Source organism: Cutaneotrichosporon oleaginosum, assembly GCF_008065305.1.
Source record: "Cutaneotrichosporon oleaginosum strain ATCC 20508 chromosome Unknown ATCC20508_contig04, whole genome shotgun sequence".
Classification (NCBI taxonomy): Eukaryota; Fungi; Basidiomycota; class Tremellomycetes; order Trichosporonales; family Trichosporonaceae; genus Cutaneotrichosporon; species Cutaneotrichosporon oleaginosum.
In genome coordinates, this window is record NW_027072173.1 from 1,020,560 (window position 1) to 1,047,341 (window position 26,782).

The window sequence follows — 26,782 nt, forward strand, 5'->3', positions numbered from 1 at the left end:
TGGACTGGGGCTGGTCATACTTGTCTATCTTTGCCATGACACGTGAGCCAAGCAGTGAGATGACCATCCCGCAGCCGGAAACCCGCATGATACTGCGTCCTGGTCACGTGATCTCCGTTCTCGCTGAACACCGAGATCGTCATCGGTCCTCTCCTCAACACTACTACTCGATACTCGCGATGCGCAAAGGCGCCGGCATCTCCGGCCTCTCGCGGCACACCGCCACGGCGTCGTCGTACGCCTCCCTCTCCTCGTCGTTGTCCGCGACGCAACTCGCCGCGCTCGAGACGCAGCTCGCGTCCTTCCGCGACTCCTTGGTATCTTTCACCGCCGCACACCGCGCCGACATCCGCGCGGACCCCGCGTTCCGGCACCAGTTCCAGAAGATGTGTGCCGCGCTCGGCATCGATCCCCTCGCCGGCACGGGGCGGCCGGCGTGGTGGGCGTCCCTCGGCCTCGGGGAGTGGGCGGCCGAGCTCGCCCTGCAAGTCGTGGACGTGTGTGTGTCGACGCGCGAGGCGAACGGCGGCGTCATTGAGATGGGGGAGCTGATCGCGCGGGTGGAGGCGATGCGGCGGGGTGCGCCGCTTACGACTGCGCCAACGAGTATGGCGTCCGCGCCAGCGCCGGCGCGAGCAGGAGCAGGAGCAGGAGCAGGGTCGGCGCCGTCGGCGCTGTTGCGCCCGTTCAAGCGCGCAAGCGGCGATATCACGCCGGACGATATCCGGCGCGCCCTCGACCTCCTTGCACCCCTCCGGGCCGGGTACAGCGTGCATGTTGCGGGCGGGGTGACGTTCGTGCGCAGCGTGCCGCGAGAGCTCGATACAGACCAGAGCATGCTCCTCGTGCTTGCCGCAGATTCTGTGCCGCGCGGCCGGCTGGACGCGTTCGACGTCGCCAAGGCTGCAGGGTGGAGCGGGAGCCGCGCCAAGACGGCCCTAGATGACGCAGTCATGCGTGAGGGGATGGGGTGGGTGGACGAGGATGGAAGCGTGTGGTTGCTCGCCGCAGTAGAGTTTGCAGATTAGTAGTCTAGAGATGTTGTACACATATACATATCCATACTGTGGTGTTCATGAGGGCATCACACCTGACCGCGCCACCCCTGCCCGTGCTACACCGCCATATCATGCTTGCATACTGCTCATAAGTCTAGCCAGGTATTCGCGTCTACACGGCCGAGTCGATCCTAGCGATCAGAATCATCCCATCTCCTCACATCCCGTACGACAACGCACTCGCCTAGTACTGGCCATATCCTCCCTGCCCGTATTGCCCGTACTGCCCCATCATCTGGGGGTTGTATCCCGTCGCCTGCGGGTACATGCCCTGCCCGGGCATCATGCCGCCGCCCATCATGCCGGGCATTCCAGTGCCCTGCATCTGCATCGGCATGCCCGTGTTCTGCGGGAACATGCCCGGTGCGCCGTTGTAGCCCGTCGTGAGGGGTCGGAGCGCGTCATATTTGTCTGCAGTCAGCGACTTGTCGGAACTCATCTCCTCTTTGCGAATCAGCGGGGGCTTCTAGAAGCACCCCACCCCCCGCGCCTACTCACTCGCACTCTGTGGGTTCGCCTCCTCGCTCTTGCCAAAGTCGGTCCGCTTCATCGCGCTGAAGATGTTGGACGGCGCAAACTTGTCGCCGCCGCCAACACCTGTCGGCTGCGGAATCTGCGGTGGAGGGAGGTTGGCGATGGCGTTAAAGCTCGTGTTCTGCTGCGGCTGCTGATATGACGGCAGGCCCGTGTACGCGGGCTGGATGGGCTGCTGGTACCCACCAGGCGAAAGCATGCCGCCGCCCATGCCGCCGCCCATGCCGCCGCCCATGCCGCCGCCCATCCCCATGCCGCCCGACATGTTGGACATGCCCGTTGCCTGCATGCCTATGGGCTGCTGGAAGCCCGTAGGATGCGTCGGCACGAACATGCCCGTGACGGCGGGCTGAAGGGGGTTGAGCAGACCCTCGTTGGCGCGCACGGGCGCGAGAGGGCCGCGAGGCGCGTTCATGTCCGGCATCTGCTGCATCTGCTGTTGAGACATCTGCTGCTGCGGCTGCTGGAGCTGCGACATCGGTGCCGACGTGTTTTGCGCGCCGAGGCCATAGCTCGAAGGTGGAGGGAGAGAAGACATGCCGGGTCGTCCTGGCGGAGCCGAAACGGAGCCCGTGCGCTGCTGCGCCTGCACGCTCTGTGGAGAGGGAAGCTCGGCGAGAACGTCGAAGTTGCCTCCGCGGGGCGGGTCGGTGCTCGCGGGCCGCATGCTGCTGATCTGGGCCAGGAGCGCGTCGGTGCCGTTGGGCTTGGGCGCCGGGCTCACCGTCTTGGGCGGCGCGGCTGGGGCGGGAGACGTGGGTTTGGACGTCTTCGTGGGAGGCTTGATCTCCCATGCGTCGTCGTCAAAGCCCGTAAGCAGCGTCTTGGGCGGCTCCTCCTTCTTCTCCTCCTTCTTCTCGGGCGGCGTCGCAACGGACGGCGACTTCGTGGGTTCCATCGGGGTGAGGGACACCTTGGTCAACTGCTCACTGACCGCGCCGAGTGCCGCCGTGTCGACTGTGTTGGACGTGAGCGTGTTGCGGCGCTCAGGACGGCCACGGCGCGTGTTGTTCGCCAACTTGCCGTCCGGCTTAGTGAAGAGGCCGGGGGGCGGAACAGGTGCCGGACCCTTGCCGCCGCTGTCCTCATGCTCCTGCAGCTTGCGCGCGTACTCCTCATCAGCGCTCAGTTGCGCCTGCTGCTCAGGCGACTTCTTGGCATACCGCCCCTTGATGACCTTGCTGACACGGATGACGTCGCCCTCGCGCAGGCCGAGCGAGCGCAGCGTGCTCGCGTCCAGCTCTGGCAGAATAGTCTCGTCGATCCTATCGCGGTCGAAGTTCGCCGCGTAGCGCGTGCAGTCGTCCATCCCGCACCCGGCGTCGAGGAAGAACGCGAACCAGTCAAAGGTGGACTTGCGTGGGGCGCGGCGCTGCTGCGCCTCGGCGCGCGCGCTCGACTCTTGGCTGATCGTCGCGCTCGGCTTGCGCACCGCCTGCCCCAGAGGAACGTCGTCGTCCTCGACTGCAGACGCCTGCCGCTCCTTGCGCGCGAGATAGCGCTTGATCATGTGGGCGTCGTCGGGAGACATCTTCTCCATTGGGACCTCAATGATCACGCCGTTCAGCTTGTGCAATCGCAGCTTGTTGCCGTTCATACCCAAGAACTCGGCCTCGACCTTGAACTGCCCCGTGCGGTCGCTCCACACGCGCGTGCGTGCTGGGTTCGGCTTCGGCCGCGAGGGGTCGCTCGGCTTGGCTGGTGCAGCCTTAGCCTTCCCGCTTGGAAGGTTGCGAGCGGCGGCCGCAGCGTCGCCACCCCCGCGCGAGGTGACCTTCGGTGGCTCAGCGCCGCGTGCCGCCTCCCGCCTAGACGCAGCCTCGGCGTCACGCCTCCGCTGCACTTCCTCGCGTGCGCGTCGGTCAACCTGCTGCCGCTTGGCGCGCTCCTCAGCCTCGATTTGCTGGGCGAGCTCGTGATCCGCGGCCTCCTGCTCGGCCCGCCGCACGGCCGCCTCCTCGATCGCACGGCGCTCCTCCTCCTTGCGCTGCGCCTCCTCCCTGCGCTGAGCCTCGGCAGCAGCCGCAGCCTGAGCCGCCAGCGCCTCAGCAGCGCGACGCTCCGCGGCAGGGTCGACCGCAGGCGTAACAGGGGCACGGCCGGCCGTCACCTCCACGTACTGGGCTGGAACAACACCCTCCGCGCCCCGCTGATTGCGCACGAGCCACCACTCGTCCTCCTTCTCGACAACGGTGAGCGTTTCACCCTCAGCGACAGTGAGCTCGTCGTCGCCACCGGCCTCGAAGTCGTATAGGACGACGCACTGCTCAGCACCACCAGCGCCGGCAGACGGCGGGCGCACAGGCGATTGTGGGGACGCGGGCGTCTCTTCGGCCCATCGTACCTGTTTCGTCGGCGGTGGGGCCACTGGCGCCTCGTCCTCGGATGGGGGCTGCTGAGGCGCTTCGTCCACGTCGTGCGTGACCTGCAGCGCCTCGCCGGCCGCCTCCTTGCTCTGCTCGAGCTTCGCAATGATCTCCTTGGACACCTTGGCGCTGCCCGTGTGGAGAACCATGGTGGGCTGAACCCCAGCCAGGCTCAGCACGAGCACCTTGTCTGACTGGGGCTCGACTTGTCGGAGTGCGGTGATCGGGTGTTGCTTGACGGGACTCTTGTCGGCCTCGGAAGCAAAGAAGATGGCGCCGTTACCGACGCCCAGGGTGCCGTTCTTCTTCCGGCTGCCCTCCATCTCGGCCACGGACCATGTCTCGACTTTGTCCTTGAGGCGGAGCTGGCGCTGGTGCTCGGCGAGCTCACGTGCGTGCGCTGCTTCCTCCTCTTCGCGGCGCTGGGCCTCGACGGCATCCGCACTCTCCTCGGCGCCAGCGACGGCGACGCTGGCTGAAGCGTCGATCTCCTCGCAGTAGTTGCGCGGCACAAAGCCCAGCTTATCGCCACCACCCTCGACGCGCACAAGCAGCCACTCGTCCTCGACCGCGTAAACATACAGCGTCGCCTCCTCGTCCATCGAGAGCTCCTCGGGCGACGTCGACTCGTAGGCGTACATGGATCTCGTTTGGTTCATGGGGGGCATCTGGGCGTTCAGCATAACCCATCACAGCAGCGACCGCGATCCTCGCCACCATTGTCACACTCACCTCCTCGACGTAGGTGCAGGGGATCAGGCCCACAGGCCCGTCCTGCCCACCATCCTCCTCCTTGAGCTTGGCCTTCCACCAACTGGATGTGAATCATGTTCGGGTCGGATGGCCGAGGGAGGGGGCACGGGTCAGCGCTGTAGCGATGCGGGCGAAGAGAGCCACTCACTCGTCATCGCCCTTTTCGACAATGTAGAGGATTTGGTCCTCGGAGAACGAAAGCTCGTCCTCTGTGTCCTGGGCCGTATAGTCGTAGAGCGCCTTGACGACTGCGACGTAGGCCATCGTGGGCGGAGGGTTAGGGGTAGTTCTCGCGTGCACAGGTAAAGATCAGGCTGATCTGGGGCGGATTCTAGATGTAGGGGGATGTTGCTGCACACGAGTTGAGATGGGAGATGCGAGATGAGAGATGGACGAGTGTGATGTCGGGATGAATGCAGACAGACGACTTGGAAGCCGTAGCCGTGGCTCACCCAGGGAAGGTGCGTGCAACCGAACAGCGAAACGTGACGCCAGCCACCTACAGGCGGGACCAAATAACGTCGATCCATCCGCTCTATGACGCCAAAGGTGACCTCCATCTCGAAGCTGCAACTACCTTCTCAACATGTCAAGACCGCAGGGGCACGCTCGCTTGAATACCGGCCCCAAGCCGCCCACGGCTTCCCCCGCTGTCGCCGCGACGCGCCGCAGCGCGGGCACGCTGCCCGGAATAGCGCGGACCGCCTCGACGCTGCGGCAGAAGACGCCGGGTGGACCAGCGCCCCTCCCGGCCCATCTCCGCAATCTATCGGCGCCACGCATCCCCTCCCCGCTGGGACAGGGCACGCCGGCGCGGCAGGCGAAGCAGTCGCTTCCGGTGCGCACGTCCAAGACGAGCGAGAAGCACGTCCTGCTTCCCGAGGACCCGCAGCTTGCGCCGCTGCCCCGCTCCGCGTCCGATACAAATTTGTCGCGCCCGCGCTCGTCCTCCGTCACTGCCCCGCAGCGCACCGACGAGCGCTCGGAGGCGGAGAAGATGACAAAGCGCGAGCGCAACGATTCCGGCTTCAGCCGCCTCATCGCGTACGACACCGCCGAGGGGTACCGCCTCAAGCTGTTACAGGCATTTTTGAAACGCGAGCACGGGGTTGGCGTCGTCCGCGTCTTCGATGACTGCGTGTATGCGGTGTACAACCTCCCGCTGTTGCCGGGGTATGGTGCGACGAACCGCGTGCGATCGTCGCCCGCCGTCAAGTCGCCGGGCGGAGTGAGCATGTTGGAGCGCATGACGCAGGCCGAGGAACAGGGGTATGATGACGAGTACTTTCCCGTCGAGGCGGACGAGCCGGTGACGGGCGCCGACCCGAGCGAGTACATTCTCTCCCGCTCGCCGCCGTCGCCGGTCGCCACGCACAGCATCAGCTTGGACGGAATTGCGGTGGAGCGCGGCGAGCCCATCAGTCTCCCCGAACCCGTGCGCTCCCCGCCCAAAGACGAGCCTCCCGTGGCGACCACAGCAAACTCGTTCGGGGACGCGTTCGCAGACGAGCACCCGCCCGTTGAGGTGCCACAGATCCGCCCGCCGCCGCGCATGCGCCGCAGATCCACAGGGTACAAGCACCCAGTCGCGGAAGCTGTGTTCTTCAACTATGGCGTGAGCGTTTTTTTCGGCTTTGCGCCCGGCGAGGAGACGAGTATCATGGAGGACATACGGAATGCGGGCGTATGGCAGGTACCCTCTGCGGAAGATGACTGGGAGATCGAAGAGTTCCATTACGAGTACGACCCTGATGCGGAGAGTCCGCGCATCTACAACGACATGTTTACGTTCAAGAGCCGTTCGCACCTGTTCAAGCTGTCGCTCGCGCACGCGATTGCGCAGAGCACAAAGCTGAGCGTGTACGAGGCCAAGCTGCAGAACTCGCTTGAGATGACCTCGCTCTTCCCCAAGGAGCTCGCGACGACAGGCCACCTCAATCTCGACCGCAAGGAGGCGCTGCAGATGACGGGCAGGCTGTTCAAGTTGCGCATGGACGTTAATCTCATCGGCGGCGTGCTGGACACGCCCGACATTTTCTGGTCCGATGCTTCGCTGTATCCCCTGTACGAGGCTATCAACCAGTACCTCGAGATTGAGCCGCGAGTGCAGGTGCTCAATGACCGCCTCGCGGTTGTGGGCGATCTGCTCGACATCATCCACGACTACATTGACCAGCGCGCCAACCACCGCATCACATGGATCATCATTCTCCTTATTGCCGTGGCTATTGTTGTGGGCGTCGGCGAGGTCATAGCCCGCCTCGTGTTCCACTCGATCGCCAAGGAGCGACGCGACGACATGCTCGTCGTCGGCGCCACGCGGTACCTCTTGGGTATAAGCGAAGGTAGACGGGGGTAGAGTGAAGGAGATTGACACGGGATATATAACACGACTGGCTGCCGTGGAGGCAGCCACGTAGCCATAGCCATGACCATGTTGTAATGTGACAACTGAAGAAGAAAGTCTTTTCGCAATGATGTCACGTCGTCAGTTGGTGAACGATGAGCTGCATAAGCCACGGCCACCTCCGCACGACGCGCCCAACATCCTGTGCATGCTCGATCAATGTGCGGTGCGCGCTTACGCTTTTTAATGGTACACTACACGCCAAAGCCATGGAGTGCCCGGCGGCTACAACAAAGAAACAGGTCAGAGATCATCTCCAATGCTCAGCTGCACCTTCTCACCCGGCTTGAAGGGCGGCAGGCCGAGGTATGGGCAGCTTGCACAGCGGAATGCGTCGCCAAGGTAGCAAGAGTTGCACGAGCTCGTCTTCTTGGCCTCTGCGCGGCGATCGACGGGCCATACGCCTTCGACGCCGGCAGTGGCGCTGCGCACATGGGCTGGGATGTCGTCATCGCCCTCGAGGAAGAATGCCTGTGCCTCTTTAACGGCGGCGGCTGCGCGGTCGTCCTCCTCCTTCTCAAGCTCGGCGAGGCCGCACGTGCAGTCCTTGCACGCGCGGCGGCGCTTGACCTTCTTGCCGTCCGCCGCAGGGAAGATGCACTCGGGACGGGCACGGTCCTCGGGTGTGAGGAGGGAAACGCCGCCGTCGGCCATCGGCGCCGACTCGAGAGCCCAAAGGGCAGCCTTGGAGGCCTTATCACTGCGTCGCTTGAGCGCCAGAGGGCGCGAGATGGGGAGGGCAGAGGAGGAAGCCTGCGGCGCGCTGAAGGCCAGCACTGACGCAGAGGAGGATGTGGGGTTGGAGATGAAGCCCCGCTGCGAAAGAGTTGCTTGCAGTGCCGTTGCAACCTCGGGCGGCCCAGGGGGAAGGTGGACGTGGACGGTTGATGACGCAGGGACGGCAGTCAAAAGTGCGGGCGAGAGGGGGAGCGGCACGACGATGTGCAGGCTCAGCGGGGGTGGGGGGAGCGTCGTGGCTGCTGTCAGCGGAGGTGTGGGTGGTTTGACGAACCGTTGTCCAGAATGCGGTCGAGCATCTCGCCAGTGACATTAGCACCGGAGCTCTTGAGCTCGGTGAGGACTCGCTGGTAGTCGTCGGCGCGCTCAAGCGAGCCGATGACGACGACAGCGCCGGATGTCATACTGCTAGCGTTTTGGGCAAGAAAGGGTGTAGGAGCGAGGACTGGAGGGGAGTTGTTGATGAGATGGAGATGAGAGAAGTGTGGAGAAGGCACTCGAGAATTGGTGAGTCGCAGTGGAGGAAGGCTCTGAAGCTCTGACTCATCACGCCACTCATTTGCGCCAAAGCCGCCGGGTGAAGGGGGGCTGAACATTTGCTTCCGCCCCCCACTCTCCCTCTCCCAGCAGACCCCTGCAAAGGCTACCAACCCCATGATGCTTATCCAGCTGTCAGCAACTATGAGGCAGCTCCTACTCGTTCCCCGAACGCCGACGCGCGCTCGGGATTCTTTCGATTCCAGTCTTCGCGCCGCTGACAATCCCGCAGAGCTCCATTGGCCTCTCACTCCAGCCGCTGACAAGACTATGTGCCTCCTGAAGGGAGGATGATGCCGCCCCGACGCGACCCCGATTGTCCTTACCCTGCTTTGCACCGTGCTTGCATCTTCCACCGCCGTCTGCCAAGCTCCGGCGCTTCTTGCTGACCATTCCCTCTCTTCCCATTGCAGCGTTGCTCAGCACCACTCCGCTCGGGTCCACATGCGGATCGGCCGTCAGAGCTGTCGGTCGATATCCAAGGGAATTGGGGTGCTGCATGTCGCTCGGACGTGTCATGGCGTGGAGAGGCTTTGGGCAGTCATTAGATTATTAGATCAGGTGGGAAATTCGATAAGACGACACTTGGCCGTGCCTGCCACGGGTGTCGTGATCCCACGCAGCGTACTCGTGATCATCCACGAGATATGTTGCCCACGACTGGCCCAGCGCGTAATCTGTACAGAGTGCTTGGCATTGTCCACAAGGATGCATAACCCCCTATCGCATTATTGCATTGTATAATCTTAGCTTCGGACTGAGTGAATTCTTGCGGACGGGGTGCTGGGATAAGGCCACTTGAGAGATGAAAGAGATCAAGAAGGCCGGCACCATCCGCGGGATCGCGCGGGAGCGGGGAAAGCGGCGGTGCGGTGACCTTTGACGAGGGAGACGGTGGGAGGAGTGGACCCTGAGAGCCTCGCCATCAGGAGGTGATAGCATGTCAGCACAAGTGAGGAATTGATCGAATTGAGGCAAATAGCTCCCATGGCTGACGCATGGGTTCCATCATGGCGAACAATAGACAACAATAGAACAATCCCCATCTCATCGGCTCATGGCCTCCTCATCACTCCTTATAAGCTGCAAGCATCTCCCGCACTCCCCTCATCCTCTTCCACAAGTCACCGAGCTCTCCATCGCCGCTCTCACCACACTCTCCTCCATCACCCACCCACCGCCCTCGCATCTCCGCAGTCTCCGCAGTCGGATACCCCGACCCCACATACCTCGGCTCTCAGCCTAATCCCCGCCCCACACACCCCCACTCCCCACAATGCCATCCACCGCCCCCATCGCCGTCCCCGCCGCTGTCGAGCGCGGCCGGTCCCCGCGCACCGGCACCACGCCGCCCAGCGCCCACCCGTGCCCCCAGTTCGCCGACCTCGTGCACTCGCTGTACGCGGCCTACCGCGCGGGCTCGGAGCGGCGTGCGCTCGACCGCTCGCCCAGCCCCGGCGCCGTCGCCGCCGCCGCGAACGCGAACGCGAACGCTGCCTCCCGCTCCCGCCGCTAAGTCGCTAGTCTTCAGTCACTGTGCTACGCCAGCCGCAGCCGCAGCCGCAGCCGCAGCGGCGCTCGCACCTCGCCACCTGTATGGCTCCCCCACGCCCGCTTGGTCAGCCGACCACGCCCCCACCCGCCACGTGTAGTGCCTGGCCCATTTGGTCTTTGTTGTATACTAGAGTCTTGTATGCAATGCATTCGTCACTATGCATACCATGACAGAGGGGAGGGGAATGCGAGATGCAGAGAGGGAAGGGGAGTGGGGAGGGGGAAGGTGGGATCAGGCGAGATCGGCAGAGATAAGGCTATCATGCGAGGATGTATTAGACGTGTGCTTATATCCGGCTAAACCGATGGCCCACTGTTGCCAGAATGCCAATCGCACCAGATGTCGGATGTCCTACGACGTTGGATCCATCGTCCCCAGCTGCACTGCAATCGATGGCGATTACTAACTTTACCGGAGCGCCTGTAAACCTTAACCAATACATCACAGACGAAACTGACGAGCACGCACGCGCGGCATTGATATACGGAGGCAAAGCTCCAGGAGATTAGTCTAAAAGCCCAACTGTTCTAGCGTGTGCACATGGCCAAGAGTCCAGTCCTGGCCGGGTTGTATAAGGTCCGGATCGAATCCGGACTGTATGGTCCTGCTGGGGACAGACACCCTACTCGATGCTGGAGGAGGAGTGGTCCGAGTCAGACGAGTATGAGCGCGAGTGGGTCCGTCTGACGTTGCCGTAGCTCGCCTGGCGGTGCTGAGAGAGGCCCAAAGCCGACGGGGAGGGAAGCACCGAGTTCACTCCAGCGGCAGGGAGCTCGGGGAGGAAGTTTGATTCCGACAGCGCGAGCCGGCTGAACGGAAGCGGGAGGAGCACGCCCTCAGGCGTCACGGCCGAGACGGGCGTCGAGGGCACAGTGTGGTAGTGGGTGCCGGCGCTCTCGGGGGTGAGCGACGACGCGGAGTAGCTCGGAGGCGGCGTGAGCGGGACGATAGTGAGCGGGCTAGGGGGCACGCGCAGCGACGAGCGTGAAACAGCGGGCCGGAGGTCGTGGTGGCCGGTGTTTATGTTCTGAGTGGGATGCGGGGGAGATGAGTTTCCCATGCCTAACCCCATGATTATTCCGCGCCGGGCGAGGTCTCCCGCAGGGTCGTTGTTGCCGCTCTCGCGATCCCAGTGGATCATGCCGTTCTCGATGCACCGTGGGTCCTCGGCAGGGCAACAGCGTTTGATGGTCCTGCGAGATTAGCGATGAGCTCCTCCGTGGGGCAGATGCAGCTCACTTCTTGAGCAGGTCGCGGCGCGTGTACTTGTAGTTCTCCGTCCTTTCGACGACCTTGCGACGAACGAAAACGAGGGCACGCGAGTAGGGCTTGGGGATCTCGGTCCAGAGTGGCTCGTTGGTACGGCTGCCACTGGTGCGCGGCTTGACGAGGTAGGAAAACTCATCCAGCTGACGAATGAGACGCTTGCCACGTCCGTAAAAGTCCTGCAGGATGCTGCACTTCTGGAGGGGCGTTACGGAGCTCGGGATGGTGCCGATTTTGGGGGCGGCCGCGTCGTCGAGAGTCATGTCGGGAAGAAGAGCATAGTAGAGGAGAGGGAACTCGAACGGCAGCCTGGGATACCTCTTCAGGAAAGCGGCGCGAGACAGGTTGCCGCTCAGCTTGTTCGAGTCGGCCGGCTGCGCGCGTACCACGGACACAACACGCCGGGTGGAAGTCGCCGTGTTGCGGCGGCGGCGAGGGCTGCCCTTCTTCTTCTTCTTGCGCTGCGCCGAAATCGGGCGGAAGTCATCGTCATCGCCGTCGTCCTGCGTGACGTAGTCGTCTTCATCTTCAACCGAGTTACTCCGGAAGTTGGGGCTCTGTGTGGTCCGCGACGAGGAGAGCTCTGGCTGTTAGTTGAGATAGTGATGACGCCGACGTACCAGGGGTGGAGCTGGGAGCATCCCTCGCGCTTGCAGAACCAGACTGGCTCAGACGAGGGGGAGACGAGTGCAGGTGAGAGGAAACGCTGACGGCTGGTGACGACGATTGATTGGACTGGGGCGAGGGGTACTCTGTCTTAACGCGCACGGGACTCGAGTGGATGCTAGGGGCTGGGGTGCCGGGCTCAGACTCCGTCACGCTTTTCGTCGACCGGAACTTGATGGCATGTCTGCTGTCCTGAATGTGGGAAAGGTTGATGGTACCCGACATAGGTCCAGAAGGCCCAAAATCAGTAGGAGCGACGCCGTGGGAGTAGTGACCTCCCGTTGCGGTTGGAATGCCGCGGTTGAAATAGTCGCTGTCCTGTATCGACGTCGGCGTGTAGTATGGGCTTCCATTGGGCGACGACGCTCCGGACGAGTGCGAGTTGGCGCGCGACATCAGAGCGGCATTATAAGGTGTGTTGAGATGTGACTCGTGCTGAGGGCCGCTGACGAGATCTCCGGGGGTTGGGGGCAGCTCGAACACGGACGTGGTGCCCGTCTGTGGAGTCTGAGGGAGGCCCGGGGTAACTATAGTCTGCGAGGTTACCTGCCAATAGCTCGGGGTCATCGGGGCGTGTTCCAGAGCCATATGCTGAGGGAATCGCATGTTGACAGGAGCTGCTCTGGGACCGAGTGGAGGCATGTTGAGGGCGGGAAGAGAAGGCGGGACACCATGGAACGTAGGATGATAAGGCTGCTCCCTCCGAGTGGGCGCATGATACTGGACGTCGAAAGCCGCGGGGGAGAAAGACTGCGAAGCAACGGCATGACCATGGCCTTGATACGAGGCGGCAGTGGGAGAGTGACCCTGTGAGTGTTGACCCGTGGCTTCCACAGGGCTAGGTGGAACGTGGTTCCAGTAGGCCGGGTCATGAGGGAAGTAACCTTGATTGTGAGACATGTTGAAGGTGGCGTTGAGCAATTCTTGGAACGCCTTGGATGTCGTCAGCAATACAGACGATTAAGGTAAGGACGCTGGGACGTGGACGCCGAGCCGGTGCGAGGAAGTCCAGTTCAAGCGAGTTGAGCATTGGGACAAAGTATGGCGAGTGGCACCCAGGTGGAGAGACAGTAAGAGGACGACCGGACATTGCGAGAGGGGTAACACGGTGAACGAAGAGAGTTGTTTCCAGAGACGAGCAAAGTGGGAAGAGGAAAGTGTTAGCCAATACATGCAAACATGAGATCCCACTGGACTTACCCGAATTTTCGGACTGGAACCCAGTGGTTGGCTCAGGCACCAGGGCTGTTGGATGGCGGTGTAGGCTGAATGTGGCACCTCGCGAAGCGAGATATGAATTGCAGCGACGGCGATGTCAAGCAGGTTGACGATGGCAGCAGAAACGCCAGGTCAGGTGACTGGCGGGGCACGGAGCGTAGGGGAAGGGGAGAGGAATGTGTCGAGAGTTTGAGCACAGATGCTTTCTCTGTGCACTCTCAAGGTGAGCGCTGGGTCGCGCGCGCAGGAGCATTCCGTTATGCACCGACACGATGACTCACAAGGGGTATGTGGTGGTGACAGCGCCAGGTCGGAGAGGTTGGACTCTGAGAACGATGTCGCTTATGTGGGAGAGGGGGAAACCGCTGCTCGTTAGGACTGTGGGTCGCAAACGTCGAGTGCTGAAGAGACGTGCTGAGTCGTAACTCACCGTGGCGTTGAGCAGGAAGCAGGGAGATCGGGAGAGGAGCGGTTGTTGAGAGTCAGGTGCTGTTTGGACTTGGGCTCGACGGAGACGAGTGAGGCTAGGACGCTGACAGCTGACAGGCGACGTTGTCGGAGAGGATGGGAATCTAGGGTGATGAGGAATGTCTTTTAGAATGAAGAGGATAGTGCAGTGTCGAGCTACTGGATGTCTTTCGGGAGGTGAGATGTGTCAAGAGGTGTCGAGCACAAGAGGATGATGATGGTCGACGGGAAGCCGGGATCCAGGAAGAGGAATGAGGGGATGAGGAATGAGCAAGGAACGTCTCGAACTGGGTCGGCTTTAAACGAAAGGCAGGGGCTCCTCGGCTGCGTCGAGCTGGGTCAACTGTTGACCTGTTGACCTGTTGACAGATGAGGATAAAAGATTATGGGAAATGAACGTGGCGACTGGGTTAGGAGAAGAGGGCCCGACAATCCACGCAACAGAGAGGCCTCCCACTGCGACACAGAGGTGGGTGGGACGCCCAAGAACATATCAGAGGAGGCAGCAGAGGAGAGGCAGGACTGAGCTATTGGGACTCGAGGTGGATACCTAGCTACCTAGCCAAACGGTTGTTGAGGCTTGATCTTTGTGTGACGGCCCGAGCTCGTCGTTGCCAGTGACGTTGTGAGGAATGTCGAGGGCTCGAGGGCCAGGTCTGGAGGATCTGAGGCAGCTTGGTTGTCTAGCGTACGAGCGTACGAGCGTCCAGCAACTAGGAGTAGACGAGGAGGGCGCGGTGCGGCCGGGAGGCGCGGGTGGGCAGGGGCCCAAGAGGAACATGAGGACTCGAACAACTGGAACCAGGAGGCGGGGGAGGCGGGTGAGGCGCGGTGGTTGTGGGAGGACCGTGGGTGTGGCTTGGTCTGTCGGGCTGATCGAGGCAGAAGCTTTTTGCCGGCGGTCAGATGCATCAGGTGGCGGCATGGCGGACACGCCACAACCAGAGGCGGCGAGGCGAGGTTGGGGATACGGGTGTGGCGTGTATACGCGTTGTGGCCCGCTGTTGTTGCTGGATCGCGGGCTGGTCGGGGGCCGGATTATGGAGAGTCTAGTGTCCGAACGCTAGGAATGTTGGCGAGGGCGCATTCGACGAGCAGGGCGGTTATGCGACGGGCCAACAGGGAGGGATGCGCGTGTTTAGCAGATGGAGATAATCATGCATGTGGGCAGGAGTTGAGTAGGATAGCTTGGGGCGGCGCGGTGAATGTGGTAGCTGTGGTAGCCAAAGAGACGCTCGCTGTCAACGTGTCAACATGAAGGAGCTCTTGAATGGCCTGGTTCATTGGGATCTATGATGCTCGATGCTATGATTGTTTCGCAATTCGCGCTGGTTGCGCCTCCTGACGCGCTTGAAGCTGACGCCTTGTCACTGCGCGACGCGACCCAAAGAGAAAAAAAAAAAAGCCACTCTGTGTGCTCTGCGCGTGCCGTTTGTGTGTGGGGGGCTGCGGATGACACGCGATCACACGGCCAGGGCAGAGGGCGTGCAAGGGGCGAGGACGATCCGGGCGCAGGCACCTATGCCCGAAAGACCGGAGCGTCTCGTCCATCAGCCATCACCGCAGTCTGCGCAGTAAGAGAAGCAGAGAGTAATAGCCCTTCCGCGCCTTCCGACGTCGTCCCCGTGATCTTCCGCCCCCACCGCCTGCCTCCACTTGCCCGCCGCCCGCCGCCCGCCGCCCGCCGCCGCCCTCACCGCCCTCGGCGCCGATGTTACATGTTACCCCATACCACACACACACAAGCCAGATCTCGCCGGGTGCCTGGGAGAACCCTCAAACGCTTCCTCGCCCCACTCTGATCGGTCATGATCGGATCCCACCTGGCCACCTGGAGGATCACCCTGGCATGGGTGCCACCCAAAAAACGCGTCCTGCTCGCATGCTCGCGATCCCTCGCGCGATCCTTAGTTCGCTCTCTACGTCAATGTGCCAATGTACCACGCCGTGGGGCCGCACCAAAGGAGCGCCACTCACATGCACCGAGCGGAATCCTCATTATACATGGCACGAGGTGAACCTTATTACGCCTACACGCCTGTATGCCTGCATCTCCGCCGGTACGCGCTAGGCGCTGCGCCGTGCGCCTGTACAGTACGCCTGCGCCCGGGCCAGCGTCACTCTGTGCTTGCGTGAGGATGTACAGGGACTGCGCGCTGTTGGCTAAGTGCCATGCTCATGCCCCTCTGGCTGCTGGCTATCAGCACACATTCCATCTCGCGCATCGGATTTGCAGTGGACGTAGAGTGGTGAACGCGGGGACATGGGGGCGGACTGGTGGTCCGACTGACCGCTGCCCGCTACTGCGGTCCCGTGAACGCCTCGCGCCGCATCCGCCTGATTGGGCAGGTGGGGACGAGAATGGCCGATGCTCGAACGGTGCAGAGGGATTAGACGGGATAGACGGGCAGAGCGTCTATAGTACCATCGTGGATATCGAGTAAAGTCTGGTGTCAGGGAGGAGGCTCGGGAAGAGCAGCAGTAGCCGAGATACAGAGATCGGGGTTGGCGGGGTCGCGAGGTCGCGCGGGTGCGCGAATGCCCGGTTTTGGAAGCCCCCAGGCCTCACACATGGCTAATTGCTCTACTCGCCGCTCGCCGCTCGCCGGACTCTGGGAAAGCGCAGTAGTGAGTTTGCGAGCGCGCAAGCCATCCGGTATTTGGGGTCGGGGGGCCGGGGGGATCACGGCGAATGCGGCGAATGCGAAGCGATCTCAAAAGATGAGCGGATGAGCGATCTGCTCGGTGACTGATGTGCATGATCGCATGAGAGAGTCTTATGAATCATGGGTCATGGATCATGGATCATGGAAAATGGACAAGAAACGGATGGGTGGAATCGGTGGATCGGTGGTTGGATGTGGCGGTAACTGAGGAAGACTCAGCTTTGGATCTTTGGAAACTGGAGAATTGGAGTGGGCAGCTTGAGTCTGGCTGAAGTGAATCGATAGACGATTTCGCCGACCCACTCTGAAATGTTCTGCCCCACTTCATCTTGCCGAAATTCATTCAGCTGCCCAGTTTGCCACTCGCGACATTTACTGTCCACGCTCTGCACCATTCATCGACATCGACTCCGATCCTCCGACGCGTGCCCCACGAGTACGTGCATGCGCTCATACATCTGAAGGACATCTCATTGATATCGTGCTTGACTCAGGTCATTAGGCACGCTGCCAGATGCTACTCCTAACACTGGTGCCCCGCAAGTGCGTCATCTCGACCTGTTCCGCGCTGTCGATCGGCACCCGGCGTATTCTTGGCTCTTGAGCTCCTTCCTCCCCCGTCATCGTTCCCTCTCCTCTCATCTTCGTTTCTCCCACTCTCCCTCCGCCCATCTCCCACGATGCCTACCGAGCTCCTCGCGTTCCCGCCGGCGTACACTGTCGTGGGCGCCTATCGTCTCTGGAACGACCCCACGATCCGCGCCCCCGTCGTCGCCAAACTGAAGCACGCGACCATCCGCGGCCTCGCCGTCGGCGCGGCCTACGCCATCTTCGGGTGGGGCGTCATGGACTGGGTTGTGCGCCGCTTCATGGTGCGCGGGCGCGTGGGCGAGCGCGTCAGCGTCGGCGCCGGGAGTGTCGCGCTCAGTGTGGACCTCGTGCTGTGTTAGTCTCTTCGTGACTGCTCCATGATGTTGCGGTTGCACTATGGGGCTGGACAGCCATCACAGCACCTTCCTCCCCGGCTCCTTCGCTCACACCAGACACCCATATCATGTGGCTGCTCCCCCAGCTCTCGCGTATGCTAAAGTTCTTCATCAAGAAGAATCTTCGCATCGCCCGCGGCCGCGCGTACAACCTCACGCTCACATCGCGCGGCAAGCCCGAGGAGTTCTGGAGCAAGAGCTACTACGAAGAGTGGGCGCAGCCGCCGCAGCCGACGCGCGAGCAGGCGCGCGCCTGGGGAGCGAGGAAACATCGCGAACCCTGGGTCAGCTGGATGCTATGGTGGCCGAGCCAGATGTTGATTAGGCAGTGTAAGCACTGAAAAGCTACACCCTTCTGTGCGCTGATTGAAGATATCCTTTTCCCTCTCTCGCCGGCGCTGCCGCTCCTCGCACCGCTGGCTATTGCCGGCATGCGCGCCCTTGGCACAGCAGAGTATCTCCACCAGCCATACTTCCAGGGCAAGCGCATGGGCTCTGACGAGATTTGGCGCTGGATCGAAGAGCGCAAGTGGGCATATCGCTGTACGTTGGCGGGAAGTTGTCGTAGCCCGAGCTAACGGCAGCGTTCGGTTTCTGCGCCTCGCTTCTTGAGGGTATACCCATTCTTGGGCTGTGGTTTAGCGTCTCGAACCGCATCGGTGCGGCCATGTGGTGAGTCAATAAGGTTCGGTTGCCCGTGAGGAAGCTGGCGGCTGGGACCACTGAGGAGACGGGCCAATCTCCCGGTGGCTAATTGATCGACACTGAATATGTCCCCGTTTGATCAGGATTGACCACAGGGCCCACGACCTCGAGAAGCGCCAGCACCTCTTTGCGCACCACATCTTGCAGCCCCTTGCTCCCTCTCAGGTGGGCATATTTGGAAGCGGAAATGGCCTCGAGATCACGCCCGAGGTCGTCGCCGCCGAGAAGCGCATCGAGGCCAAGTGGTCTGCCAGACCAGCATACATTCCCCCTGAGATTCAGGACGACGGCGAGGATACGCCCGCGATCAACGCCGGCCCTCCTCCTCTCCCGCCCCGCGACGCTCCTCCCGCGTACTCGGAGGTGCCTGCTTCGGCTTCTGCTTCAGCTCGCCGACAGCCCCCGCAGCTACCCCCGCGCCTGCCCCCAAGGCCCAAGGCGTAATGTGAGGGGTTCCGAAACATCGAATCATATGGTATAGAGGCGCAACGTCCCAGGTCGCCAGTATATGGATGCGCCGTGTACATTACACGACTGCGCACATCACACTGCTGTTATCTTTACTGATGTGCGCCAGCTCCTAATCGGAGTTGTCTGATTTGACAGATCATTCTGGACAGCCAAAGGCCTCGTTCCGCCGATCCACTATCTGGTCGGACGTCGGCGACTGATTCAATAAGCATTGCCGTTGTGAGCGCATTGATCCCTGGGTGTGAAGTACCGTCTGGACCACAACGTAGCCATTCCTCGCGGGCCCACATGGCTCCAAGATCGAAACTAACGACAATTTCTTAAAACCTCTTGGCGCTGACTTATGGTGGCAACAATTCCATGATATGCGGGACAACAATACTACAATGACATATCAAACCGTGTCCTCGCGGTGCACGTGCTCGTCCTTGCTCATCGAACCCTTCCGCGAGATTTGGCGCTCAATCTCCGCTGCTCCAGGCACAGCGATTGACGGGCGGTGCCCGTCAGCCGCCGCGGGGAGGTCCCAAACATGGTGCTCGGGCTTTTGCTCCTTTTCCTCGTCCGAGCACCGCGTGACCCAGACTACGGGGAACGTGGTGATGAACGTGAACATGATCATGCAAAAGACAACGATGACCGAAGTAAGGTAGGGCGTGTGCACGGCGTCCATGCCGTACGAGACGGCGGCGCCCGCGCTCTGCACGCCCTTGTAGTAGCCGGTCATGCGTGCAAGGCGGAATGAGTCGTTGGTGATGCTGCCCATGATGTAGTACGCGAGGCCCTGGTACGCCGCGTCGACGAGGTAGTATCCGAGGAGGAGGCAGAAGATGCCGGGCGCCTTGCCGGTGTCCCAGTCCATTTGGAGACCCTTGGCGGGCCCACCATGCTCCTTGCGCTCCCACTGGCGCTGCCAGGCGATGCCCGAGCCCCACATCACGGCCTGGCCGAGCACGAGGATGAAGAATGTGATGAGCGTGCGCTTGCGGCGGTTGCCGGGGAGCATGTCGAGGAGGAGGCCGATGAGGATCGCGCCGATGACGGCGCCAACGTTGGTCACGAGCGACGCGAGGGCGCGGGCGCGCGGGACGAACATCGCCGAGATGATGGATGCCTGGTAGGCCTGTTTGTTAGCGCGTGACTCGAGGTGAGGATGCTCACGTAGAAATAGTTCGACACAAAGAACATGGGGAACAAGGCAAGCATGCGCCAGTCCTTGAAGAGCTTGAAGAACTCCTTGGTCTCCCGGGCGACGGAGAGGGCGGCCTGGAGCTCGACGACGGTGCCGTCCCCGCGGACGACGTAGTTGGGCGGCAGGATGAGCCACGACGAGAAGATCGCCGTAAGCATGATGATGATGAAGGCGAGGTAGACGCCGGTCGACACGGCGCCGCCGGCCGACTGCTTGGCCTCGAGCGCGAGGGTGATCCCCGAGCCGACGACACCGCCCATAGAGAAGATGGTCCAGAAGAGCGAGAAGCTACGCCCCTTGTCCTTCTCCATCGGGTACGAGAGCATGATGGCGCCCTGCGCCGACCACAACAAGGCCGCTGTGAAGCCGAGGATGCCGCCGGCGGCGATGAGGAACGCCTTGGACCCGTGCACCTGGAACGCCCACAGCGAGCCGAGGTAGAGCGAGTAGCCCATGGTGCCGATGGAGAGGGTGAGGCGGGGGCCGAGGACATTGTTGATTGAGCCCGCGAAGAAGCCTATTGTCAGTGACTTAAGGGGAGTTAGCGGCGTACCGGAGATAGCGAAGACGCCGTACAGCACACCATTGGAGATGTTGCTCGTCGTCACGTCCTGGGTGCCGCCCGCGCCGAGGTTGGAGATGGCGCTAAACATGCCCACGGAGCAGAAGCACACAAAGCCCACGAGCGCGACCTGCGTCCATGGCGAGTTGTAACGAAACTTGCCGACTTGGAACTGGGAGAGGCGCTGGCCGACGTTGGAGAGGCGCGTCATGGTCGTCGTGCCGAGGTGGGGGCAACAGCGGCCGGTGTTGGTGTTTAAGTATCGCGTGAGGAGTGAGTTGTTAGTGCGTTCATGAGCCCAACATCGTCGCCGAGGTCGCCGTGCCAAGCGCAAGCGCAAGCGCCGACGCGCCGGCGCAAAGCATCATTCCTTTAGGTCCGCCGAGCTGAACAAGAGATCGTTCCTGTCAAGGTCAGGTGCAGGAGGAATGAACAGGGTTAAGAGCTTTTTAGCTGTACCGTCGCGTGCCGCCCGGCCCGGGAGGACCAACACACACATGCCCATCTTTGTGTGACGCAATGTTTCGGCGAAAGCGGCGACGGCGCGTAGTGAAGTGCATTCCGCAGGAGTGTCGGTTCTCGTTTCGATATCTCCCCTTGACTCCACGCCCAGCTCGCCCCGCTCACCCGCCCGCGCTCGCACATCTCCGCGTCAAGGTGGAGGGTTGCAAGAGCGTAACACTCTCCGCTCCACTGGCCAAGTCTCACTATTGCGACGCTCAGGATTGGCCATCGATATCAACCGGCGTGTTGAGCGACGGACAAGGCCGTGTTCCGCATCTGCACACGCTATCCACTCCATGTCCCAGCACTACACGAGGGGCCACATGGGACTAGAGCGCGCTCAGCTATAATAGCCCACGCCGGCCAATCGGGCCATGTCTATTTCCCATCGCGACGTGAACGAGATGACCACCGACACTCCCCAGCCTGTCTCGCTCATCGTCCTCGGCGGCGGGCAGCGCGGCGTCATCTACGCACATTACTGCACGCAGAACGGGGCGAGAATCGCCGCCGTCGCTGACCCGCGCGAAGGCCGCCGCAAGCTATTCGCGCGCCGATATCAGTGCGCTCCCATTCCGCCCGATCTGACCCCAGCGTGCCGCAGGACAAGCTGTTCGCCGACTGGCGCGAGGTAGCCGAGCGCCCCAAGTTTGCCGATGCGGTCGTTGTCGCGGTGCTGGACCAGCTGCATGCTGAGGTTGTGCATGTCTTTGCGGCGCTGGGCTACCACATCCTCGTGGAGAAGCCGATGGCCACCGCGATTGCCGATTGCGTCTCGATGGTCCGCGATATCACCCCCACCACGATCTTTGGCGTTGGGCATGTGTTGCGCTACTCGCCGTACAATGTGGCCGTCAAGAAGGTCATTGATTCAGGCATTCTGGGCGAAATTGTAAACATCCAGCACCAAGAGCCTGTGGGCAACGTGCACTTTTCGCACTCATTCGTCCGTGGTAACTGGAGAAACGAAGACACGACCACTTTTGCGCTTATGGCCAAGTGCTGTCATGACCTTGACATCCTGAGCTTTTACCTTTCGGGTGCCAAGCCTGTGCGTGTCTCCTCTTTTGGCAGCCTCTTCAACTTCAAGCCGTCCAAGAAGCCTAGGGAGGCAGGGGATGCGACCCGCTGCCTCGAGTGCCCCGCAGAGCCTGAGTGCGTGTGGAGCGCAAAGCGGATCTATGTCGACGCCCTCGAGAAGGGGGAAAGGGCGTGGGCGGACGTCTTTGTGGACGAAGTGACGCCCGAGAATGTGATGGCGGCGCTCAAGGACGGGCCGTATGGGCAGTGCGTCTTTGAGGCGGGCAACGACGTGGTCGACCACCAAGTCGTCAACATCGAATACGAAGGAGGCGTGACGGCCAACATGACGATGAGCGCATTCACCGAGGCTGAGTGCGACCGCCAGACCTACATTCAAGGCACATTGGGCGAGCTCGTGGGCAACATGCGCTCGTTTACAGTGTACGACTTCCGGACGCGCCAGCGGACAACCCATACGCCCGAGGAGACGGACGAGGGCGGGCACGGCGGCGGCGACGCTGGTCTCTCCAAGGCTTTCGTGGATGCTGTCGTGCAGCGCAAGCAGGAATGCTTGGGAATCACCCCCGACGACGTACTCAACTCGCATCTCATCGTCTTCGCGGCTGAGAAGGCGCGGCACACAAACACAGTCGTCGATTTCGACACGTTCAAGGCCCAGGCGCTAGAGGGCACCGCGACGTACAAGTAGTTTTGACTTGGATGACGAGGAAATGTACAGCAGTCCATGAATCTGCCACATGCGCGGCGACAGCGCTCAAGGCATGTCTCGAGCGGATCTTGGCTTGAATTGGAATGTCTCAATTGTGAGCAAGCGCTTGCTCGGGTCTCACTCGGTGCCACGGGGTCGAGGTGGGGGACGCCAGGGATGAGATGTGGTGAACGCTGGGGCTGTTGGGGGCAAGTGCGGAGAGGCTCACGTGAGCCCTGGCAGAAGCATTGTCTGTAAATGGAAACGGCGTTTTTCCCGAGACCGCTCTAGATAACCCATCCCCCGGCGCCGGCCATCGTCCTCGCTCAATCGCATCTCATCTCATCCACATCCTCGTGTGCACGCGTTCTCAGCGCATCGCTCCGATCCGTCCGCGACGATCTTCGCCCGACGCGCCGTTAAGACGAGGACTTCATCTCACGAGAGCGACACACCCAGCCTCGAACCCGGCGCCCCGTGGGACCGGCTTATCAAGGACAGCCTGACAGCGCCCACCGCGTTTCACGAGTCATACGTTGACGCCGCAGCGCTGTGCTCCCGGGCAAATAGAAGCTTATCATGACGGAACCGAACAAACTGCATAGCTCGTCGGGACATATGGCGCCGCACGGCAGCATGCCCGACAGCCGCACGTACTTTGACTCGGGGGCGCAGCCCTCCCGTAAGCGCACGGCCGACAACGAGCGCCCGACCCCGAAGAAGATGAAGGAGGAGCTGCCGAGCGTGCTCATCCGTGAGAAGAAGCAGAAGGCGTGTGCAAACTGCCGCCGCGCCAAACTGAAGTGCATGATCGAGGAGGGCGACAAAGAATGCGTCCGCTGCATCACGCGCAAGGAGCGCTGCGTCTTCTTCCCGCGCGGCCATGACGAAGACTATCAGCAAACCATCGCAAACGACCTGAACGCGATTGCCGTGCAGACCCAGCACCTGACCCGTGCCGTGCACCATCTTCTGCACCATCTCATGGCGCAGAATGGCGTGCCGCCACTCGACCCGCCGCTGCCCACGTACGAGGCGCCGGAGCGCGACCTCGCCGTACTCCAGGGCTGGACTGCTGAGCGCAACCGCTCGTTGGGAAAGAAGCGGAAGGGCTCTAGCGACAGCTCTTTCGCGCAGTACGGCGCGCCGGGCTCCACGTTCATGCGGCCGGCAGACATGCACGTCGGGCTGTCGATTACTCCAAACCCGCCCAATGGCCAGCACAGCGACCCCGTCCGAAATGGCCTTCCCGGCGCCAACTCCCTCCAAACGCCGCAGAACGGCGCCATGGCCGTTCTTGGTGGCCTCGTCTCATTTGACACCTCGAGCACATCGAACGAGGCGTCCATCTCGCCCGTCGACACGGCGAGCTTTGTAACTCAACCGCAGTCGCAGGGCAGTGTGCCCAGCCAGACGATGGGCACGCCGTCGCTGGCGGGCGGCGCTTTCGGTCTGCTCAGCGCGTCCCGCCCCAGCGTGTCGCCGGACGATGTGGTCACGCCCACTCTTCCCGCGGACTACGACCAGTTCGGCTCGTCTGATCCCCGTCCCAACATCGTCAAGCGTGGTGTAATCAGCAACGACGACGCGACGATTCTTGTCAACTTGTATGTTTCTTAATTTGCGCGAGCTAACTCCAGTTTCCACTCCAAGCTCGTGCGCTGGCTATTCGGGTACCGCCTCGAATTCGGCAAGTTCCCGTACATCCCCAACGGGCCATGCGTGATGACGCCGTTCATCCTGAGCGTGCTGTGCTTCATCAGCTCGGAGCGCATCCCGGCCATGCACGAGTTGCAGCACACGCTGCGTTCGCAGGTCAACCAGCTGCTGCTGAACTCGCCCGCGGACAGCTTCATCAGCACGTTCGACGTGCAGCTCAATGGGAGTGGGGGCACGCGTGACGAGGGGGACGGGGAGGACGAGCTGGATCCCGAGCTGGGCATTGGGCCGGAGGAGATCGTGGGCGCGTGCGTGCTCGCGATGTTCACGGTGGACCGGGACAGCGCGAGCGCGATCGCAGCCAACGCGTTCCGGTGGGCGCGCGGCTGGATCCGGTGGACGAGCTTGACGATCCCGCTGCCCCCGACGCTGGGCGAGGTGTGCGGCCTGCTCCCCATCAAACGCGACGCGACGCAGGAGGACATGGCGCGCATCTGGCTCCTGTGCTACATCGTCGACGGGACCGAAGCGCTGCAGCGCGACAACCCGCCCGAGCTGCCGCGCGACCCCATCCCCTACTGCCAGATCCTGTTGCCCGACCCCATGCCCGCCGGGAAGGAGAGCCCGCCGAACGACGTGCTCCTCGCGTTCCACGCGCGCCTCATCACCCTCCTCCGCGACTGGTACCACCGGCGCGGGGGCGCCGAGACGACGCCCGGCGGCATGGCGCGCCTCGCGGACAACACGAACGCGAACCTCGCGTGGTGGCGCACCGCACTCGACTCGTACGGCCTCGACGAGGTGTGGATGCGCCACATCAACCTGTTTTGGGAGTTTGCGCGCATGCTCGTCAACCGCACGAGTGCGAAGAGCATTGCCGACAAGCGCGCCGCGATCGCGTCGTGGACGATCGGCACGCAGGCCGCCATCGGCTTCCTGGAGAAATGCTCCAAGTGGCCCCAGCGCGACGAGCTGCCCCTCATCCCCCCGTGCTACCTTAATGTGAGTGGATGGTGGAAAAGGACGGAGGCTGACAGCAGATGACGTCGCTTGCGGGTACGGTGCTCGTGGACGCGATCAAGGAGCAGAAGCACCACCGCGACGACATGTGCGCCGTGGGCCCTGCTGAGGCCATCCGTCTCTTCAAGATGGTCGCTGACATGCTCGACCAGGGCGGTGTGCCGGAGACCCATCTATCGCGCCAACACGCGCGGCAGCTGCGCGACTTGGCTGCACAGCTCAGCGCGATGTAGCGCGAGGTGTGGGTAGGGGCCTGCTGTCTTGTCTTGAATCGTTGTTGCGTTGTACTCGCCTCAGCCTGTCACCAGTCTCCGATGTTCCACAACCTTGTACACCACAGCACTATTTATAGTGCGTAATGCAGTGTTGTTGCTTTGCGTCTTAAACGGTTCCTTTTCCGCCGTGACAGTGTTAATTAGCACGTTCGGCTTTCACCCGACTCAATTAGGGCTTTCTACCTCACCGCCTCTCCACCCTGCACCTCGTCTCTTCACGCCTTGCATCTAGTACGGTGTGAGCCGCACGGCGCCTACTTGCTACATGCGACTCGTCTGGCGTCACGCATTGAGGTACTTGGCATGGAAGTCGACGTGCTCTGGCGAAAACGTCGAGATGAAGTAGTACGAGTGGTCGTACCCCTCCTGGCGGCGGAGGTCGAAGTCATCGCTGCGTCCCTTCTTCTTCCGCTCCTCATACGCCTGCTCGAGCGCCTCGGGCGTCAGCTGGCCGGCGGTGAGGAACTGGTCGGCGGTGCCGACGTCGACGAGGATGTTGAGCTTCTCGGCGTCTGACTGCGCGAGGAGGTGCGACGCGTCGTGCGGCAGCCACTCGGCGGGCGGGGACGAGCGCGTGCGCGTGAGCAGGTACGCGCCGAAGGCGCCCTGGCCCCACGGCACGCGCGAGGGGTTGCAGATGGGCGCGAAGGCCGAGCAGGACCGGAAGCGTGCCGGGTCCTTCAGGTAGATGGTGAGTGCGCCGTGCCCGCCCATGCTGTGGCCCGTGATGGAGAAGCGCGAGAAGTCGAGGCCGAGCGACGCGGCGCCGAGCACCTCGGGAAGCTCCTTGGCGATCAAGTCGTACATGTTGTAGTGCTTCCACTTGGGGTTGGTGGCGTTGATGTAGAATCCAGCGCCTGGGGTTAGCGGGGTGGGGTGAGGGTTGGGCGAGCGTGGAGCGAGCATCGAGCACAGCGGCGCCACTGCCACTCCTCTCATGTCTCCTCCATCCCTCCATTCCTCTCTCTCCCTCTCCTCCTTTCCCCCTCTCTGCCTTTCGCCCGCCACCACGTCCACTCACCAGTCCCCAACTGCCAGTCGTCGTCCTCGCCCTCAACCCCGGCTCCGCGCGGCGACGTGTCGGGGAACACGAGCGCAATGCGGTGCTTGCCCGCAGAGTTGAACATGCCGCCCTTCTGCGCCCCCGTGTCCTCGGTACACGTCAAGCCCGCAAGGTAAAACAGCACGGGCACGGGCGACGCCTCCGCCCCGTCCGGGACGTAGACGTTGACGCTCGTCTCGAGGCCCAGCGCGGACGACGGGAACTTGTACTTTGTCAGGACGCCGTTGGCGACGCGGTTTGCCGAGACCTTTTCGAGGGACATGGTGGGTTGAGAGAGAAGATAGAGGAGAGTGGGAAGAGGGAAGAGAAGAGGGGAAGGGGGGAGGAGGGAAAGATATGAGATGACGGTGGGCAGCAATGCCGAGGCGGAGTGACGTAGAG

The 26,782-nt window shown here is 62.2% G+C and overlaps 11 protein-coding genes across 11 annotated transcripts; 6 read left to right on the plus strand and 5 right to left on the minus strand.

The window, feature by feature from the left end:
- Positions 1 to 179: 179 nt before the first annotated feature.
- On the plus strand, positions 180 to 1,028 carry COLE_04858 (uncharacterized protein; the record flags this gene model as incomplete). Its single annotated transcript, XM_018422409.2, has 1 exon — positions 180 to 1,028. One exon carries the CDS (start codon positions 180 to 182, stop codon positions 1,026 to 1,028), a length of 849 nt encoding a protein of 282 aa, XP_018280829.1.
- Positions 1,029 to 1,242: 214 nt separating this feature from the next.
- Positions 1,243 to 4,975, minus strand: COLE_04859 (uncharacterized protein; the record flags this gene model as incomplete). The annotated part of the gene is made up of 4 exons (XM_018420726.2): positions 1,243 to 1,469; positions 1,557 to 4,626; positions 4,691 to 4,772; positions 4,860 to 4,975. The coding sequence occupies 4 exons, from the start codon at positions 4,973 to 4,975 to the stop codon at positions 1,243 to 1,245; spliced, it is 3,495 nt and encodes a 1,164-aa protein (XP_018280828.1).
- Positions 4,976 to 5,297: 322 nt separating this feature from the next.
- Positions 5,298 to 7,070, plus strand: COLE_04860 (uncharacterized protein; the record flags this gene model as incomplete). The annotated part of the gene is made up of 1 exon (XM_018422408.2): positions 5,298 to 7,070. The coding sequence occupies one exon, from the start codon at positions 5,298 to 5,300 to the stop codon at positions 7,068 to 7,070; it is 1,773 nt and encodes a 590-aa protein (XP_018280827.1).
- A 291-nt stretch (positions 7,071 to 7,361) lies between these two features.
- Positions 7,362 to 8,260, minus strand: COLE_04861 (uncharacterized protein; the record flags this gene model as incomplete). The annotated part of the gene is made up of 2 exons (XM_018420725.2): positions 7,362 to 8,095; positions 8,131 to 8,260. The coding sequence occupies 2 exons, from the start codon at positions 8,258 to 8,260 to the stop codon at positions 7,362 to 7,364; spliced, it is 864 nt and encodes a 287-aa protein (XP_018280826.1).
- A 2,310-nt stretch (positions 8,261 to 10,570) lies between these two features.
- Positions 10,571 to 12,522, minus strand: COLE_04862 (uncharacterized protein; the record flags this gene model as incomplete). Its single annotated transcript, XM_018426465.2, has 3 exons — positions 10,571 to 11,141; positions 11,188 to 11,797; positions 11,835 to 12,522. 3 exons carry the CDS (start codon positions 12,520 to 12,522, stop codon positions 10,571 to 10,573), a joined length of 1,869 nt encoding a protein of 622 aa, XP_018280825.1.
- Positions 12,523 to 15,608: 3,086 nt separating this feature from the next.
- On the plus strand, positions 15,609 to 16,010 carry COLE_04863 (uncharacterized protein; the record flags this gene model as incomplete). The annotated part of the gene is made up of 1 exon (XM_018419637.2): positions 15,609 to 16,010. The coding sequence occupies one exon, from the start codon at positions 15,609 to 15,611 to the stop codon at positions 16,008 to 16,010; it is 402 nt and encodes a 133-aa protein (XP_018280824.1).
- A 902-nt stretch (positions 16,011 to 16,912) lies between these two features.
- COLE_04864 (uncharacterized protein) lies at positions 16,913 to 18,367 on the plus strand (the record flags this gene model as incomplete). Its single annotated transcript, XM_018422407.2, has 5 exons — positions 16,913 to 17,177; positions 17,276 to 17,548; positions 17,591 to 17,761; positions 17,803 to 17,890; positions 18,019 to 18,367. 5 exons carry the CDS (start codon positions 16,913 to 16,915, stop codon positions 18,365 to 18,367), a joined length of 1,146 nt encoding a protein of 381 aa, XP_018280823.1.
- A 421-nt stretch (positions 18,368 to 18,788) lies between these two features.
- On the minus strand, positions 18,789 to 20,359 carry COLE_04865 (uncharacterized protein; the record flags this gene model as incomplete). The annotated part of the gene is made up of 3 exons (XM_018421215.2): positions 18,789 to 19,517; positions 19,556 to 20,103; positions 20,140 to 20,359. The coding sequence occupies 3 exons, from the start codon at positions 20,357 to 20,359 to the stop codon at positions 18,789 to 18,791; spliced, it is 1,497 nt and encodes a 498-aa protein (XP_018280822.1).
- A 697-nt stretch (positions 20,360 to 21,056) lies between these two features.
- On the plus strand, positions 21,057 to 22,384 carry COLE_04866 (uncharacterized protein; the record flags this gene model as incomplete). The annotated part of the gene is made up of 3 exons (XM_065626372.1): positions 21,057 to 21,214; positions 21,247 to 22,024; positions 22,073 to 22,384. 3 exons carry the CDS (start codon positions 21,057 to 21,059, stop codon positions 22,382 to 22,384), a joined length of 1,248 nt encoding a protein of 415 aa, XP_065482313.1.
- A 636-nt stretch (positions 22,385 to 23,020) lies between these two features.
- COLE_04867 (uncharacterized protein) lies at positions 23,021 to 25,296 on the plus strand (the record flags this gene model as incomplete). The annotated part of the gene is made up of 3 exons (XM_018422405.2): positions 23,021 to 23,991; positions 24,025 to 25,045; positions 25,084 to 25,296. The coding sequence occupies 3 exons, from the start codon at positions 23,021 to 23,023 to the stop codon at positions 25,294 to 25,296; spliced, it is 2,205 nt and encodes a 734-aa protein (XP_018280820.1).
- A 324-nt stretch (positions 25,297 to 25,620) lies between these two features.
- Positions 25,621 to 26,663, minus strand: COLE_04868 (uncharacterized protein; the record flags this gene model as incomplete). The annotated part of the gene is made up of 2 exons (XM_018422404.2): positions 25,621 to 26,195; positions 26,360 to 26,663. The coding sequence occupies 2 exons, from the start codon at positions 26,661 to 26,663 to the stop codon at positions 25,621 to 25,623; spliced, it is 879 nt and encodes a 292-aa protein (XP_018280819.1).
- Positions 26,664 to 26,782: the final 119 nt, after the last annotated feature.